This window comes from Ascidiella aspersa, chromosome 4, assembly GCF_963924565.1.
Source record: "Ascidiella aspersa chromosome 4, kaAscAspe10.2, whole genome shotgun sequence".
NCBI lineage: Eukaryota > Metazoa > Chordata > Ascidiacea > Phlebobranchia > Ascidiidae > Ascidiella > Ascidiella aspersa.
Window position 1 is genome coordinate 12,537,566 of NC_139450.1, and position 18,795 is coordinate 12,556,360.

At 37.9% G+C, this 18,795-nt stretch overlaps 1 protein-coding gene across 1 annotated transcript; it reads right to left on the reverse strand.

The window, feature by feature from the left end:
* Window positions 1-3,980: 3,980 nt before the first annotated feature.
* Window positions 3,981-17,623, reverse strand: LOC146147937 (uncharacterized). The gene is made up of 15 exons (XM_083387594.1): window positions 17,460-17,623; window positions 16,026-16,163; window positions 14,654-14,727; window positions 14,071-14,207; window positions 12,372-12,511; window positions 10,833-10,966; window positions 10,575-10,708; window positions 9,469-10,153; window positions 8,925-9,069; window positions 8,707-8,855; window positions 7,984-8,249; window positions 7,374-7,480; window positions 7,116-7,238; window positions 6,632-6,946; window positions 3,981-5,453 (listed from the first exon to the last, which is right to left on the reverse strand). Exons 1-15 carry the CDS (start codon window positions 17,598-17,600, stop codon window positions 4,533-4,535), a joined length of 3,609 nt encoding a protein of 1,202 aa, XP_083243720.1. The 5' UTR covers window positions 17,601-17,623; the 3' UTR covers window positions 3,981-4,532.
* Window positions 17,624-18,795: the final 1,172 nt, after the last annotated feature.

The window sequence follows — 18,795 nt, forward strand, 5'->3', positions numbered from 1 at the left end:
TATGATGGAAGGATTAAAACCAAGTTTGACATTTGGTCTAGTTTTAACAATTCAGAACTTTAGAGGCTATTGGTCCAGCAACTGGTATTGAACTTGGAAATTTAAAATACAGTACACAATCCATTTATTAAGTATAAAAGAATGAGCGAGGTCTGAAAATTTATAATTCAATAACAGCCATAGAATTAGTTTGCAACTCAGTAGTATGATATTACATTACTTTGGAGATAAAAATGTATTGTTCTAACTAAACTCAAAGCTATTGATAAACATTCCAGATCTAAAACATGGTCACTGTCAAGTGCTGCCCGCACTCAGTTCTTATATCTTAAGGTATACTCACAACTTACATAAATGTCACCCATAGAATGGTACTTTTACACATTATGGGTTAAAAATATTGGCTAGCCTATAACATACTGGAAAATAATTTAATAACACCCACCCAGACCTAATACAATCACTTGCCCGCACCCTAATCAAAATAATGTGCGTCACTTAAATAATTATTTAAAAACTGGGAAAAAAATATGGACAGTAGTAAAACTAAGTTGGATACTTGGATATCAGTGGACTGAACTTAATTTTTTTAAGTATGCTAAACAGCTCTAGCAATAAATCCTATTGTAATTTGATCGATTCGTCTATACAGTAAGTGCAAATTTTGGGTCATGAGCTGTGAAAATAGCCTCTTCCAAACCATTTTTATATAAAATTGATACAGGGCCAAAGCCACGTCAATGCCAAAGACATACACAATTAGTGTTAAACGTTAGTTGTAATATAAATCAATCAGGCGTTCAGGCGTATGTTTAGCTTAGCTATGTTATTGTGCCACTTAAATAAAGAGGTTGTGCAGGAGTGATACAGAATCAACTTTAAAGCAGTGTAAAACGTTTGTGTTTAAGGTTTTTTAAAGGCAAAAAAAGTCGCTCATTACGTATATGTGGTAGTTACACTGCCACCAACTTAAACACAAGTACCTTCGTTGCTTCGTAAGGCTACACTGCTACAGTGCCAACTGCCAAGTAAGAACGTTGTGCGCTATCGCACAACAACAATATTAAAGTTCGGTGAGCCACCCGATCCGTTAGAAATCAGTGGGTAACACTAATTTACGGAATGATGAATGGTCGGAATGGTCGGAACGCTCACAGTATTATTATTAAATATAATAACACTTGACCCACCTTCACCCAAACGCTAACCCCCACCCTAACTCAAATATTGTGCGTTGGTTTAATAATTGTTTTAACGGGGTAACACTTAAATTAGTGAGCGTTCCGACCATTCCGACCATTCATCATTCCGTAAATTAGTATTACCCGAAATCAGTGCATTTCTAAGCAAAAAGGTCTACGACAATCAGGGCATCCAATGGCAGAAAAGTCTAGACTTTTAGACCTTGAGGTCCTGGCAATGCACTGATTTGGACCTTTAGGTAAACTCCCGGCGTAGATAAATTGAAAATATTCATTAAAAGTTCAGAAAAGATAACAAAAAGTATGAGATAGGATTAATAACACTTGACCCACCTAAACCCTAACGCTAACCCGAATCCTAACCCAAATAATGTGCGTTATTTTAATAATTCTTTAAATGCTGGGGAAAAAAAGCCCATACTCGGATGGGCATAAGATAGTTTCTCGTCCATTGTATTTAAGATTATTACGTCACAAATTGAGGTATTGGGGCCTGAAGCGTTATAATTATTAAATTATCGCACATTATTTGGGTTAGGGCGCTGGTTAGCGTTTGGGTTTGGTTGGGTCAAGTATTGTTAAACTTAATCTTCTTATGCACATTTCTTAATGCAAATTAGTGCATTGTCCAAGACCTCAAAGTCTAAAAGTCGGACTTTTTGATCCTTTGAATGCACTGATTGTCGTAGACCTTTTTGCTTAGAACTGCACTGATTTCTGACGGATGGGGTGGGTGAGCACATGTATAGTGAGTTAAGAATTACAAGTTAGTAGTAAAGAATTAAAAGTTAGTATAAGTACACAAACACAAAGAGTCCAACAACAATAACAAAAGCACAACACTACTCCAAGAAAAACTTCTCTTAATAATTTTTCTCACAACCCTATGACGTCGTTTAATTTGCAGTATTCAGAATGGGACCACCAGTGGCCAGGGTGTTTCTTAAATATACTCTTGGTTAAAAAAGTAATATTAAATGAAATTTATGTTAACAATAGCATTAAGGCAAGCAAAGTGAGGTTGCAACTGGCGACTAGCCTACTTAAAAAAAGTTTCAACCACAAGGCAAGGCTGATTCTCGTTTGTCTATTATAAACGGCTATAACGTAATAATTCAATAAAATCATAATCTCTTTAAAGAAAATAAACCGACAGCAACTTTATTGTCATGCCAAAGAGTTGACTCGTAATAGAAAGTACTTTAACGTATTAGATTATTTCAAAATTTCTATAAAATTTTGATGTAGGAACTCGTTTCATTTCTATTCATTAAACATGTCCCTTTTCTTAATAAACAAGGGTTTACATTAAGAAAAACCTTAAATCGGACCAAAGAGTTTATATTATAAAAACTCTTTGATTGGATCGTCACAAGTTTAAATAGCGTTCTCTTTTGCATTTTATTTTATTTTTTTATTCGAACAAGTTCTCCTATAGTAACTTGTTGTAACTGTCTAGTTTGTTTAATTCGTTTTTTTAATAGGATTTAGTTTTGACCTAAAGATAAAAATATAATCTACAGAAGTACTTTGGGTGGTCTATCGACCTACCGAAGTATTTTAGAGGTCGATTCTATCGTTTTAGGCAGGTTAGTTTTAAACTTAGTGTAGCAGGCAGTGGTAGCAGGTGGAGTTACGGTCGTTTTCAATCCTCGTGGTAAAAAATGATCAATTTAAAAAGACTGATTTTACCTGTCCCATCTTGCGAATCACACTGTCCCATCATAAAAACTCTGGTTTCCAAAGACGGGACACAATAACGTTTTTTATAAGACGATTTAATAAAAAAGTTAAAAAGTTAGAGGCAAACTTATAAGGGTTTTCCAAGTGTTCAAAGGTAAGTAGGCATGATATTATTTAAAATCATTGTTATAACTGAGAACTATAGGCCTTTGCTTTGGCGTTTAGAAGTTGACCGACCTCCAGCTGTTTACTATAGCTATTATTTGATAAAATGACCCTTAAGCTAGAAACTCTGCGTTTGGTTGCTTCGCCTTGTTGCAACCCTAGTATCGGGTGAGTTTCGATACAATCACTTGTCATCTGGTATCGGGACCAATATTATCGGACATCCTTAAAAAAGCATTTTTTTTGGCAATTTGCGTAAACTACAGACTCCTATCATAAGCATGAATTTGACTGAAAACTAGAACTCTCCTACGGGTTAGCCTAATGCTTAGTGCCATGTCATGGCGTATCTTTGTTACTGCAGTTCGACGCCCTTGCAGCCTAATTAAAATTGTTTCGTTTGGGCAAACCACAAAAGGGGTCCATCACACTAAACAGGTTTGGAACCACTGGGGTATAATATCGATTCAAAGCCGAAACCCGACGCTAAAAAGTAACTCGGTTTTTAACACAAAAGCAAATTTTTGTTTGATAACCTATAAGGTTTGCATTTGCACAATTTTCTTTTATTAGTTTGGTTATTTTGCTACAGTACTGATTTGGTATCATATAGGACAGCCGCAAAACAGGGGGTAGCCTATCAGCATCGTAATAACATATGAAGTATTGGACAACCCTAAGAGCGTCATACAATAGCAAAACAATATCACGTTGTCAAACATTTTCGAGAGCTTTATTGTATTTTAATTGGCGCTGTTGGCTTCAACGTTTATTGCTTTTGCATTACTTCAATCAGCCTATTAATCACATGCTACACATAGGTACGAATAATTTTGGTTTACTATCCTTTAAAAAACTCAAATGACGTTTATCGGTACTCTATTCATATTTGCACAAAATTATAATCGTAAACCCTACTTTCTTGTTGCTGAGGTGTCCACGTTTTTTTATATCCTTATAATTTAAACCACTGCTTTTGATATATTAAAAATCCCCTTAGTCAACGCATTAGGGGCCGAAGTACGTTAGGAATGGCACAGAGATAAATATTTCAAACTGTTTAAACACACCTTTTTTGCGCCCTGATCTCACCATCAAGTCACAAAGTAGTTGTAAATTGACGAAAGATTTTTTGAACAAGTATTAAGATATTATTTGGTGGATATACTGCAAAAAAAAACGTTTGCACGATATTACACTTTTAGTTTTTTTGTTAAATATTAAAACAGGAAGATATTGCGCTATTGATGCCCGACCTAAAAAGTAAAAAAAAGCAACATTGGCTCATAATATTAAAAACCTAAATAGATTAGGATTATAGGCTACTCGAAATAATTTCATTATTAGACATTGCACAAAAATATGTAACCAGCAAATAATCTCCACGAAAGGCAACTGTTCATAGAAATGGTATCGCTTCGATATAAGCAAAACATTTTTTTATAAGGACAAAACAGTCATTAAATATACACGACAACCCGATCATAGCGTAGTGGTCTTTTTAGCGGGCGAGTCAAGGTCAACGACGACGGCCGGCGTGAGCAGGGCGTTGCGAACATGGGTTGCGTCCAGCTCCGACATCTGGGTTTTCGAAATTCGTCTCGCGTCGTTGGCTACAGGTTTCACGGTCAGAAGTGTGTTGAATCGATCCCGCAACGAGCTTTTTCTTCTTTTGTTCAAAGCCTCTTCCAAACCGGCTTGAGGTGGATTGACCTGGTCGGGACGAATCGAAAGGCGCTTGTGCTGACTGAAGGTCATCGACCTGTCGCTGGAGTTGGGGAACGAGCCTTTCCGGGCCGGTTCTTTTCCGGTGACGAGAAAGGCGATTTTGTCGGTGACAATCGAACAGGACGTCTGAATGACGTCGGAGTACAGAATGGGGTTGATTGCGCTGTTGATGGGTAAAAGCACGGCGGCGGTGAACGGGTAGGCCCAAGCTGGTATAGGGAGGCCAGAAAGGCCGCAAAACGACAGAATGCAAATCGGAACCCAGCACAAAAAGTCGGTTATGATTAGTTTGGTGATTTTGCGATGCATCTTGTTGATTCGCAAGGAAGGCTTGTGGTCCCCGCTGCTGTTTTTGTTTCGATTGTTAGGCTGTCCATTATTCGTTTTCGGCTTCTGGGGATTGGCCGACTTAAACCAGACCACAGCGTACGCGCAGGCAATGTATAGAAAGGCAGTGAAGTTGAGAATCATCAAAATGGCGGTATAAGTTCGACCGCTCGCCGAAGAGTGCGAGGTATTGCTCAGCGCGCTTAGGCGGGGAAAGAAATTCGGCAAACAGACGCCGTGAGCGCTGTAATACGAAATATGATCACCAGTCAGAAGACCAGGGTGCAACACGTCCGCTGCCTCGTGTATAGCGTTCCATGACACGTCTTCAACAAACACATCGCAGACCTGGAGTTACATCAATTGACAATAAATGATGTTTTAAGTTTTCATTATGCAATATGCAACGCTACGCAGTGCAAACAGTTTAACTTGGTTAAAAACTAGTGTTTCCTCTAATAACTTTTTTAGTGAGTTTGAATTTTGGATATTGTAAAGTTCAGTTAATTAGCAGGTCCTAAGCAATTGCCAAAATGAGCGAATTAGTTAAAAATTTTGCTAAAATACAAACAAGTGCAAATTGATTTGGGGAGGGAAACTACTTTCGTCAATAAGGACCGGTCAATATAAGCCTCTCTACATGAGCGTGTTAGGTGTTAGCTGACCCGTGTCAGAAAGCGCGCAAAAGCCTACAAAAGCGCGGGAAAACGAATTGATCTACATGAAGCACATTATGCGCGTCAACTACAAAATGGCGGAAACCCAGCGAAGTTTAATCCATGTTCATCGTGAACTCCTAGGCACCAATTATCGGATTTTGTTGATATTCATCATTAATTTGTGGCGATAAGTCTATTTTTGTAATCACATCTCTGAGGATACTCTATATGCAGTACTATTTTCAATAAACCTCATTCAAATGGTTAAATTGTGTGGAAACGATAACTGATAATTCTTTTCTGCAAATAATGTCCATATACCTATTGTAGTCTGAGCCCTAATATGTACATATAAATATTGGTGAAAATATATTTAATAGATAACTGTTTATAAGTAGGATGAAATGAATTATAATTTTAACAACAAATCACAAAGTAAAAGCCAACACAAGAGATAGAAATTCGTTTAACACACTTATTAAGCGACTAACCTACCTCTTACGAGCGTGCTAGACTTGCTAGGGCGTTCATTTTAAGTGTGTCAGACAAGCGCGCTAGCTCACTTATTTTGCTTATGTAGAGAGGCCTATGTGCGTTTTCATCAATGTGGACTGCTGGGGTCCTATAAATAGTTCAATGATGACAGCAGCAAGAAAAAAACAATAAAACAATACCAAGAATTATTAAATTACTCTTAAAGATGTCCTATACAGACATATTACTATACGCAAACTGAAAACGGGAATAATCAACGACATGTTGCAAAATAAATAAGCAGAAAAGGTAACTAAACACAGTGAAGCAAATTAGAAGTTTGCTATTGCATTATTGCTGTGTTGTGCCGTCAGACCCAAGTCAAATTCTCACCTGGCTGGCATTCGATGAAAGCGCACTGCGTGCCAAGGCGCAAGACTTGCGCAAAAACACGACCAGCAATCTCTTGTCGACTGTTTCGGCGTCGAAAAACATGGCGCCGAGCTGGCCTTGGCCGTGGGCCACCACCGCTGACGTCACGAAGCCTTCTCGGAACATAACCAGGGTCGGCAGCAGAGCGCAGCCGACGGCCAGTGTCCAAGCAACGGCGGTCCAGCCCACCGCGACCGGGACGCTGGCCCGCGCAACCTTCCAAGGTTGAACCACGGCGTACAAACGGTAGCTGGTCAGGATCACCATAAATCCCACCTGAAACAATTTGCTGCTTTAGCCAATCGGTCCTGTGCTGCACAAATGGCTTGGTATCGATTTCGTATATTTGGCATCTGCGAACTAAAAGTTGCGTATCTGAACTCCATAAGACCAGGTGATTTTAAATATAATATGAATTATAAAGAGATAGAAGCGTTATACTCACCGAAGCCTGAAAAGACGCCGTGACAAGAATTCCTAGATTAAGACACTGCCAACTGCTACGCCAAGAAATCTCGTGACTGCAATACGAGCCGTAGTACTGGGATGACTTTATCGCGATGGCGAGCTAAAATCATTAAATAAAAAGTGATTATAGAGATGTCCAATACTAAATTTCCGATAGAAAATCTCGTCCACATAAATCGATACCATAATTACCTCATTGCTAAATGAGTCAAACGAAAGTTAAATTATAACATACCAGATATATTCCGGTTAACAGGTCAGCCGCTGCAAGATTTAGGACCAAAATATCGTTACACTTGGCAAGTGGTGTGGCATGTCTCTTCTTTTGATGCCCTGCTTCTTCTAAAGTAAACAATAGTGGAATATTTATTTACCGAATATTATGAATGGTGCAAAGTAGTCTACTTATTGTAAAAAATCAACGTATGAACTTATTGACAACAAACTTGTAGACTTAAAAACTTTTAATACCTTTGATAATTTATAAAAAAATAACTTTTTAAAGATGTCGGAGTATGATAGCCCCACAATAGGTTAAGATATAGAAAATATTCATCAACTCCTAATCAAACTAACTAAAGGTTACATTTAATTCGCAAAATGTATATTAGAACAGTACAGGCCATAGGGATAAATTATATTATTTATTTATGGTGTTCGGGTGATGCACAGTAGGCATTATGCGTGCTACGAAAACATATATGGTTTAAGCATAAGAGTTTTTTAGATGTAGGTGGCAAGTTAGCAAGAGGTGGAACAGTGGTAGAATTAGCAACTAAAGGATCTAAATGAAAAGGTTTATCCTGAAAATAATATATATATATTTTTAAGGGGAAGCTCTGTACCTCCTCTTCCACGCTGAGGAACTTCCGTGCAGCATTTCCTCTGCACCAATCTCGAACTGGAAAAGAAGACCCGTTCAGCGCTTGCCAGCATCACCAGCAAATTGCCACCCAGCGCCACCAAGGCCATTATCCAGAGCCAGGCCCTCAAAACTGGGTACTTTACCAGGTGGTCACGGGACGATAGGTAGTCGTGGTCGAATCTCTTGTCGTTTGGACACTCGTCGCTACCGTCGCCGCAGTCTTTTCGTCCATCCAGCACTTGCGACCTGAGATGACAGCCGCATTGGAGTTAACCAGGTAAAATTAAATACAAAGGTAGATTTGTTCAAGTATGATAAGCCATGATGCCAGTTGGCCTTTGCGCATATTAAAAGTAGTAGTCTATGATTAAAATAGTTTGTCAAAGTAGCTTAAATTAAAAATACGTAGTATATTTGCAAAACATTTCTATGATGTTCAGATCCTTTTGTAAAATCCCATTGGCTTTGTCGAACTACAACGAAACTTAAAAAATAGATGATCAAAATACTGCAGAAAGGTGCACTACAGTCTAAATATATAATGTAATTTTGATGACAGCAAACTTACCAGTCGAGAATTACTGTAAAACTAAACGTTAAATTTACCAAAAAAATGTAAGGCATCATTTATTGTAACTATAATGTTTTGATAAATTGATTTCGTTTCAACCCCTTTCATTCACCAACAATATAGCATATTTACACATTAATGAAAAATGGCGAAACGTTGTCTCTGCAATAAAAGAGATCTGAGCAGTTTCTTTCGTCCATAAAGCCCAAGCAATCGACGCGGCCGTCGCAGACCTTGGATAACGGAATGCTGACTTTTCTCTTCGTGATAACACCGGAACGCTGCGCGAATAATACAAAGACACCATAAAAGGGAAATTATATATATAACAAAAAACAGAAATTCTTTACCTGCGATGGCGTTGATGAAATGACGTCGCAGTAGTATCGCGAATGGTTGCAATATAATTCGTCGATTTCGTTCAGGCAGTCTACAGTTCCATCACAAACCTTGTCAGGAAACAACGGGCTGGAGTTTGGTTGCGACTCGTTACACCTAAAAAACAAATGCCACGTTACTTATGTCTAATCATATTTGTTGCGAGTTTAGACTTTTTATTGTTATATATATATTTTCGAAGCGGCTACGCCCTAAAACTACGTCATGCAGCACCAAATGCCTTTTAAAATGCTGAAACTGTATAAACTGTATAAATCATCGAGTACTACATCGAAACGCCTTGTTGTTAAATTGAATTAATTCGATCAAATACATAGTTTTCTCTTTTAATTGGTCTGGATCTACCACAATTGCCTTGGTATTTTAGTTTATATAACATATTCAATTTTTTAGGTATTTTATTGTCATCACACTGAATCTGCCGAAGTGTTACTATAGAGTGTATAGACTAAAGTAGGAAACGGTTGCCCGTTTTCATATCCACCAGGTACTCACACAAGTTGTCCGATCAAATGTTGGCAGTAGGGTGCCTTGCCAGTTCGGTTATTGCACGTGCTCATATCACCACATTCGTCGTAAAGGCCCATGCACTCTGGTACACCATCACAGGGAACCGCGCTCGTTTTGATCTCACTGTAAGTTTCGGCTAAATACAGCAGGCTGTCATCCAGCGGACATTTGAAGCTCCTTATTTTCGGTCCTTTAAAACTTGCGGAGGGCAGCGACAACCGGCCGCACGCTCGTTCATCTGTTTTAAACTCACAGTCGCTTTGTCCGTCACAAACCGCACTTGTTGGGATACATTTTTCCGGGATACCGGTGTTGCATGCGATCATACCAACTTGACAAGTGCTGGTCGAAAGGAAAGCAGTGGGCGACCCTTTCGGTTTGTGATACAGGAGCATATCGCAAGTCGTCCTCGCTTCGGTACGGGCGACTTCGCTCCAAGGATTGCAAAGGCACTCGTCCGACAGGTCAGCGCAATCAAATACCCCGTCGCACATTTGCGACAGTTTGATAAGTCCCGAGGAACTCCGGTTTGCTGGCGATAACCTTCTGCTGAGGCAGTAGGCCATTCCGGTTAAGATTTCTGTTGCAGTTTGTTCGTCGGATCCGTCGCTGCAGTCTTTTACCCCGTCGTTTATCAACGAAGGTGGCACAAGACACGTCTTAAGGTCATCTAAAGCAAAAAAAGTAATTTATAATTCGCCTATACTGGCATCGTTAGATCTAAATAAGTTGTACTTTTCTTTAGGGTTTACAAGTGTTTAAACTAATGCAAAGCAAGATGCTTAATTTAGTTACATATTAATACAAGACAAGCGTGTAGAAGTACACAAAGATAAATGTTCTATTTATTGCTGTCAACGGGTCACATCAAGGTTTTAATAATTAAAAGGGATTGCAGATTTCATTATAAAGAGAAAAAAGGTTATTAAATGGGTGGTAGATTTAACTTCGGGACATATCTTGTTTTATTTTTTATTTTATTCATATACTTAGAAAAAAAAAACACTTGCGCAGTTTAATTGAAAACCAACGCACATACAGATTAAAGAATAATCATTATAAACATTTATTTTCAGATAAATAACAATCACCTCCCGCCTTGCTTTTTATCTGACATTTAAATCCCTCCCCGAAAGACCGCTCGTCACTTCCATCAGCGCAGTCGATAAAACCATCACAGAAGTACGATCGATATATGCAATGCGATGACGTCACACTTCCGCTTCTAAAACAGTAATAAAGTGGTCGCATCGTAAAAAGCGTCATTATACAGATACTATTTTAGCTTTAATATGTTTTTAAATGTTTACCGACTCATAAGCCTTGATTAAAAATTCATAATAAATTACCTAAAAGATTCTCCAAGGTGTTTTTGTGCATTTGTTTTTGTGCAAACGAAAAATCTCGACCTTTGCGTTTGGGCACATATTGTTGGATCAGTCTCGTCGCTGCAGTCGCGGCAGTCAGGAATGCCATCACACAGCTAAAAAGAAGAAAAAATCATGTTTAATCAGAATTTAAGGCTCGCAACATGACGACACAAATTATATACAGCAAAAACAGATAATCATTAGAGTTAATCAGATTTTTATTAATTTTTTATACTAAGAATCTCTTGAAAACACATTGACCGCTTAGAACAGTGGCTCTCAACCTTTCATGCTTCGTGGCCTCCTTTGATAGGCTCCCAACTCTCGTGGCTCCCCTGCTCATAAAAATGCTCAGCTTTGTATAACTTGTTTTCACTTGTTTTACTTCTCTCGTTTTACAATGGAATGCTTGTTTTGCAACTTAACGCCCTTTAAGGAAATATCTGTACCTGGCATTACACGTTAGTTGCTCGCCCAACTGCATTTGACGGACACCTAATGATTAGGCGTAATTAGTCGCCGGAAAAGGCGCCAACGCCGCATATATGGTTGCATTTGGACCTCCAGCACAGTGATTCTTTCGCCACAGCGATAGGCTGCGTTAATCCAAATTTTCCGCGATAAAACAAATCAATTTTACTGGTTTTCAATTACCCGATATAAACGGAAGATTTTTTGTAATACCATGACATCGGTGGATAGTTATGCCCGTGGCCCCCCAATCAGCGCTCCGTGGCCCCTCAGGGGGGCGAGGGCCACGGTTGAGAAACCCTGGCTTAGAACATGCTTATATATTTCACATAAATATAACAGTTTCGGTGGCAAGCTATTGGGTTTGTATCAATACACCAGTGTTGTAAACAAGTCATTTTGAAATGACTTAAGTCCCAGTCAAGTTATTTGCAAAATAACTTAAGTCCAAGTCAAGTCTTTTCGAATAAATAAAAAGTCAAGTCCCAGTCCAAGTCGTCAGTAGCGCCAGTCAAGTCCCAGTCAAGTCATAATTAGACCAAGTCAACTTCAAGTCACGTCCTTGTCATCAAAATAAAACGTTAAACTATTAGAATTTTAACTCGTATGATTATAAACAATAACTGAACTAAAAATCAAGGAAAAGGGGACATAGAGCAAGCAATTTGTTTTTTGTGCAAAAATTTGGACAAATAGCTCAATTTTATTAAAAAAAAATACTTAAAGAAATGCTTTATTTCAACCCAAGTCATTTGTTCAAAAGACTTAAGTCAAGTCAAGTGATTTGGCCCAAATGACTTAAGTCAAGTCAAGTCATTTAAAAACAGTGACTTAAGTGCACTTAAGTCAAGTCATTGACTTAAGTCATTACAACACTGACATACACCCATTATAAACCAATAATAAACCACACTCGGGCTAAAGCATCCTAAATCACATGAATGCAACTGCTGCTTACTTTATTTATAGTGATATACTTAATCTACGGTTTGTACAAATAACTATTGATGCGCAAGCTTGACACGCTCGTTTAGGAACAAATCTTACGTAATATTTGGAAAGGCATCGCGTGTTTCCGTCACAGGACCATTCGTTAGCTAAACACTTTATGCTCTCGACGTTTTCGTCCGACCCGTCTTCGCATTGACTCTTTCCGTCATTTATCCAAGATCGCGGAATGCAGCGAACTGCGCTCGTGATGTTGTTGCTAATGGACTTATTCTCGTTTTCACTGCATCGAAATTCGCTTTCGGACAGGCAGTGTTTTATTGTGCTGTAGACGAAAGGCAAAGTAAAGTGGGTTAAATGTTAAAATCGTGCTATGCTATATGTCAGACAAGAAATCTGTAAATGTATTATTTTTCGCTGTTTTTTTTATTTTTTTATTGATTTAACGACAATCGGTTGGCAGTCTTACGACTGAAAAAAACGTTTTGTCGTGACACCAATTACACCGAGTAACAAACGGTTTTAAGGAACAACACTTAATAACTCAATATTGGACACTGGAAAGAATTTACATTAAAATCTACCAGACGCTGACAAAAAGTCATGTTCGCTGGGGTTACACCAACTAACCTCTCTTGTTTGCCATTCTCGCTGTTACAACCTTCAACTTCACCCAAAGATGATCTTAGGACGCATCTTCCGCTTTGGCAGCGAAGTTCGCCGTTGGAGGGCAGACAAGAGCCGAGTTTAGCCTTGGCCTTTTCGTCGTCTCCGTTCGGGCAATCTTTTAGGCCATCCAACACCTTGCAAACAGTTTTCATAGTTTACCACCACTTACATTTGATTTCCGATACCTATAGCAAATAGCAAAACGTTTTCGCGCGTATGCTTAATAGCAACCATAAAATACTAACGGCGCCAAAGCGCAATTTGACAAATGTAGAATATTTTGTTTACATATACATCAAGGCTTGAAGAGACAGAATGAGATTTAAATATATTTACTTAACCATTATCGTCATACAGTCATTTTTTTAAACAAGGCTTTTGCCAAACAATAACGCAGGCCAAAATAACTGTAATTCAAGCTATTACTTCGAATATAAGTTTGGCTACCATATGTTTGGGGCATAAAATTGGAACGCATTTAAACAGTTACCAGATATTGCATTTTTTGTGGTTATCATGACGTCACAAAACTACTTCATACCTTGACGTCATCAAACATGTAACTTAAAGAGGTCTTTTGTTGCCAGACAAGTTCTCGCGCGAATGTGCAGTCAAAAATAGGACTAGATGTATTCCGGTTGTTTGCGACGAATTGAAATCATTTGTGTGAGAAAATTCTCCTTGATCAATTTTTTTTTTAGGCGCATTGTTCATGTAAAATCTTGGTTAAACTTATACTGCAAAAAAATACCCCCTTCTATTAGACTACTATGGAAACACACAATACTAGTCGTCTCGACCCCTTCCAGCACTCCAAAGTATAATTCAGAGCAACACTATAAGAAAATAAAGCAACTATTCTTCAATAAATTTCATACTAAACCAGCTAAATGCGCAACAAAAGAATTATTCGCATTTAACGTAGGGGAAAATAAACGAACACCAGGTAAGACTCTTGATAAAGTTGCCATAACAGACCAATCACAGCAAACTTATATCCGTGTATTGTATAGAGAATTTTGGTAGACCAAAAAGCGGAACATTTTGGTCATTAATCGGACCCCGGGACAAAGCCCTAAAAACGGGAGTATGTTAAGCCTAGAGGCAACTACCTGACTACGAAGAATACATCGGCCGTTGGTGCACCGAAATTCTCTCGTTGCGTCACATTCAAGTCCGTTATTCAATGTTTCGTCGTCTGAGGAATGACAGGACCTTATCGTGTCTTTCACCTTTCTTCTCAGGATACATCGATCCCCATTACATCTGTAGCAAATTAAAATATTGTCTAAATACAAATATGATTTTGAAATAAACGTTTACACTTTCAACGTAGGAATAAAAGTAGAATAATGTTATTCACGAAACGCCGGAAAAACATAACAGGACATCTAAAACAAGTAACCTTCGGAAACTTAAGGTTATCGTTCGATGCAGTGCACAAATATGCAACTGAAATTTTAATTTAAATACATTTGTGATAGAATTTTTTTTACCGGTTTGGCGTAGATTCAAAAATTGTTGTATAACAACGGCGTTCCGGCAGCAATTCACCGTAACGCCGTTCCGAACCGTTCAGGTTTACTTTCACCTCTGCTTTAAGGTGATATAAGTCGAATGGTAGGCGGGCAATTCGATTTAGGCCTAGTTTATTTTATGTCATTCACACACAATAAAAGTACTGTTTAAATTTTGATTAAACATTGGTTTACCGAAACTCCGTATTACTACTGCATGGAAAGCCTGGAATTTGCCCGTCGTAAGTGTGGTTGGCACAGAGGCGGATCTGTAAGCGATAACAAACAAATGTTGTTGGAAAGAATTGAATTTCCCTAAACCTAAACCTTCTATACATAAATTCATTATTGCCAGCGATTATTTAGCGTGCCATGTTGTTAACCTTGATTTATATGTTTTCTATTAATTATAGCGTTATATACCGTAATATACGAGATTCAAACACTGGTCTCAAATTTCCTTTTTGTATAATTTAATTTAATGTTGTTTTAGGTCTTAAATATGTCTTTGAATTGTTAAAAATTCACAATCAATATAATGGGTCTTAAATCAGTTAGGTTTTATTGAACGTGACTTGAATATTGTTTTTCTGGTATCAGGGACAACTGCACGAGACAAAAGCAACTCAATTTTCTTAAATCTCATTGCCATTCGAAACGGTAATTTGTAGCTCCGAGAGCACGTGCTGAGAGATAAATGGATTTTTCGACCCGATCGGTATTGGCGCTGTCAATTTCGATTTGTTTTTCCTTTTTAAAAATAGAAAAGGGCCATCTGACTTGACGGGTCGGAAATATTAGCACTTGACATTGGCTTTCTAGTAAAGCACCTTCTCGCCGTGACCAAGAACTGATCGATAAACCGAATTAGAGATAAATCAAGTATAAGCTTCAATCACAATAAATTATTCATGCAGGGTTAGGCGATGTTTAATCTGAGAAAGCGGTGGTGCGACTTAAAAGCATTGCGGCCATTTCGGGGCTCAAAGTGCAGCGAGGTTAAATCTATTTGAATATATTGCAACAAAACTAAAACAAATAAATGTGACATATTGAATAAACTTCTAACCGAGGATTGACACGACAGAGTATTTATTTTTACATTTTGATTTCTATAAATAGCGTACGGCAGAGCGAGGTATAGCAATATATTTAAATCTAATACTTTGCCTTTTTTATTATGTCTTTACTTTTTATATATTTCACATGCCTTATTTTTTACATGGATGTAATAAAGATAATATAAATTCAATTTATTGTAATGTCAGCATTATAATTAATTTATTTGTAAAATTCAAAAATCGGTCTAAAATTTCGTAATTGCAACTTAGATTTGCCACTTTCTGAATAGCCCAACGACACGCAGTTTAGCTGCAGTTCTCGAAAATGCCATGAGGTTATACAACAAAACAGGTAATATAGGTATATGCTAACAAACAAATTTAGGCATTATTTTACCATTATTTTTTTAATATGTTTTATTGCGTTTTAACACCTATAAGTACTCATCTCATTAAACAACTTGACTATTGGAGTTACCAGCAACGTAATTAACTAGACGACGTACCAATCTGTTCACGTGGTGACGTGGAATGCACTGGCTGTTTCCACGGCAACGAAACTCGGATTGCGAGTGACACCTAGCGAGTGGTTCTTCCTCATCGCTCGTGTCGTTTGTGCCGCAGTTGTTCCTCAGGTTTCGGACCTAAGCACCATGTGTATGATGGTAACCCAAGTTTAAGAAAAGTCTGTGACCTGTTTATCGGATACATTTGGGGAGGACAGTTTGGAAGGCCTATTTTGAACAAGATTGTGAAGATATTTGCGAAATGAATCAGCATACAAATGACAAGGCAAGTTTGGATTAAAACATGTGCATATTTAGTAGTGACTATTCAACTACAACCAACTGAATGGCCAATTTCACATAATAAGATAAAAAAATGTACACAGATTTTCACATGTAAGCTTCCTAGAGTTGTACAAACAGTGTTGCCGTTTGAAGAAGGGATCTAGCAGTGGTGCTGTTACTAATCTGAACCAACCGACATACAGATTACAAGCATTACTTCTTTCTATAACAGGGGTTCTTAACCAGGGGTGCGTGTACCCCTTGGGGGTACGAAGAACCATAGCAGGGGGTACGACATGCAGTGTGAAATTATGCGCTTATTAGGCATATTTGTAAAGAATGCGTAATTTACGAAAAGCAACAACAAAAAATCCATTAGTGAATTCACTGATTGTTTGTGTGTTGTAAATATTGTTGAACTTACAAGACTGTTTTTAATGCATGCATTTATCACGTAATTTATAAATACACTGAGTTTTATTCCTATTATTACAATTTTATTTACTTCCGTCGACCATCGTAGACAGGGGGTACGAGAAAATTTCACGAAAGCTCAAAGGGTACGAGCGCTTAAAAGGTTAAGAAACACTGTTCTATAAGATGCATATAGCATTAGCTATTCCACTACAATCCGGTGGACGTCGATTCGATTACATAGCATATAATCATTACATGGCATGACTACATAAATTATGCATCCTTCTTGGGTGGGCTATTTCTGTTTTATAGGCTCAGGGATGTGCGAGGCTTTTCATTTATTTTGTTGCACTCCGTGTCAAGGAAGTGCTTGTTCGCAAATCCATCCTTCGTTACTATTTTTAGATGCGCATCAAGTGATTAAAAACGTGTAAAAAACTGTTTTATTGAAATGTTACGTGAGTTAATGGGAACAGCGAACTAGTTTACGGTCGAAAAAAAAACGGTCAAAATAAAACTTAATTTATAGAGAGTCGCGTGACAATAGTTTTACCATATTAGACTATTCTGGATCAATATTGTGATGTAATGGACCCACACATTTTACTTAAATTTCCCCCAGGCGTAGAAACGCGTGTGAGTAATGGGTGAATTTCGCCACCACAAATTCCCATCTCAAGATCAAAGACTTTCACAGTTCTAAGAATGATACGCGCAGATAAATGAGCTTACCTGGTCTCTTGGGATGCAGCGTCCAGAAACCCGACACTGAAACTGTTCCATGTTGCAGTTCCCGGCAAAAGCTAGTTGGGCGCAAAGGATTAAACAGAATGCCGTATGAAAGAAAGGTAGCGTGACGCTTCTAAACGACATCGATCGGTCGGAATTGCTAGCGCTCTTTCAGATTTCCTCTGTTCAACTACAATTGGTAACCTATTGAATATAAAAATTGATCTATTGGGGTACATGCTGAATTGTTGGGTACATAACTTCAACACCTTAACCAGTTTAGGAAGCATACAAATTTAGCCCACTAATGTTGGAAAGGTAAAAAGGTGTAACAGATAGAAGACATTATCAAATCACAGCAAGCTTGTTATAACAATAAAACAAATGTACTGACAGAACCAAGCTACGACTTTATATCTACATTCTCGGAACATATGCTACTACAGTTAAAACATTTGTCTAAGCTAATAAAAACAGCTGAACTTAAAACTGCTTTTTAAACCTTTATCTGGAAACGTAAAGTATAACCTGTCGTTACTTAAATCCCAAAACGAAACTGTTCTACATATAAATAATGGGCATTTTCCAGCATGCAAATATATAGACGTTATACATTTCGATTAAATGTGACAAATAACTAGTTTAATCACAAGCGTAAGAGATGAAATTCCGAAGTAGGCCACTTGATCGGGCACCTATTGTCAAAAAACAGAAATTTCCCTCTGTGCTGATCAAAATACCCTGTGCACAGTCTCGTTAAACTTTTAATCCTTCCGTTGCCGTAAACAAATTATAGTCGCTTGACGAACTTTTATTAGTCAAAATCATTCCACGTCAGATTAACCGTCCGATCAAATTAAATATTTGCTGTACCGCTGAAAACCATATAGTTAGAGATAGTCATAGGTACTGCGCTTTAAACTAATCTTGCGTGGCCCTTCCATACATTTATATTTGCGCAGATGTAGTGTCAACATCCAATTGTCATAATCTGAGGCTAAAAAATCATGGATCCGGAAAAAAATATTTAAGCTAACATCAATTTGTGCTATTTTGTCGTTCACATCGATCAAGAAAGCTGTATTGAGATCCAAAATAAACACATTATGTTATTGTTCGACTGGCACATGTCGGCCTAATTAAAAGGATTTTAATTTTCTTGGACACATGCCAAGAGAGGTTGTGCTTAAATACACTCGCTTCCTTATGCAGTTTGTCATACATTGCAGATTTCATTTCGCATAAACAAATTTGACTGTCCAATATCGCTGCCAAATGCTATTTTGCCGCATTGATTTTGTAATTCATTTGAATAGCATCCTGAACAACACATTGGAAG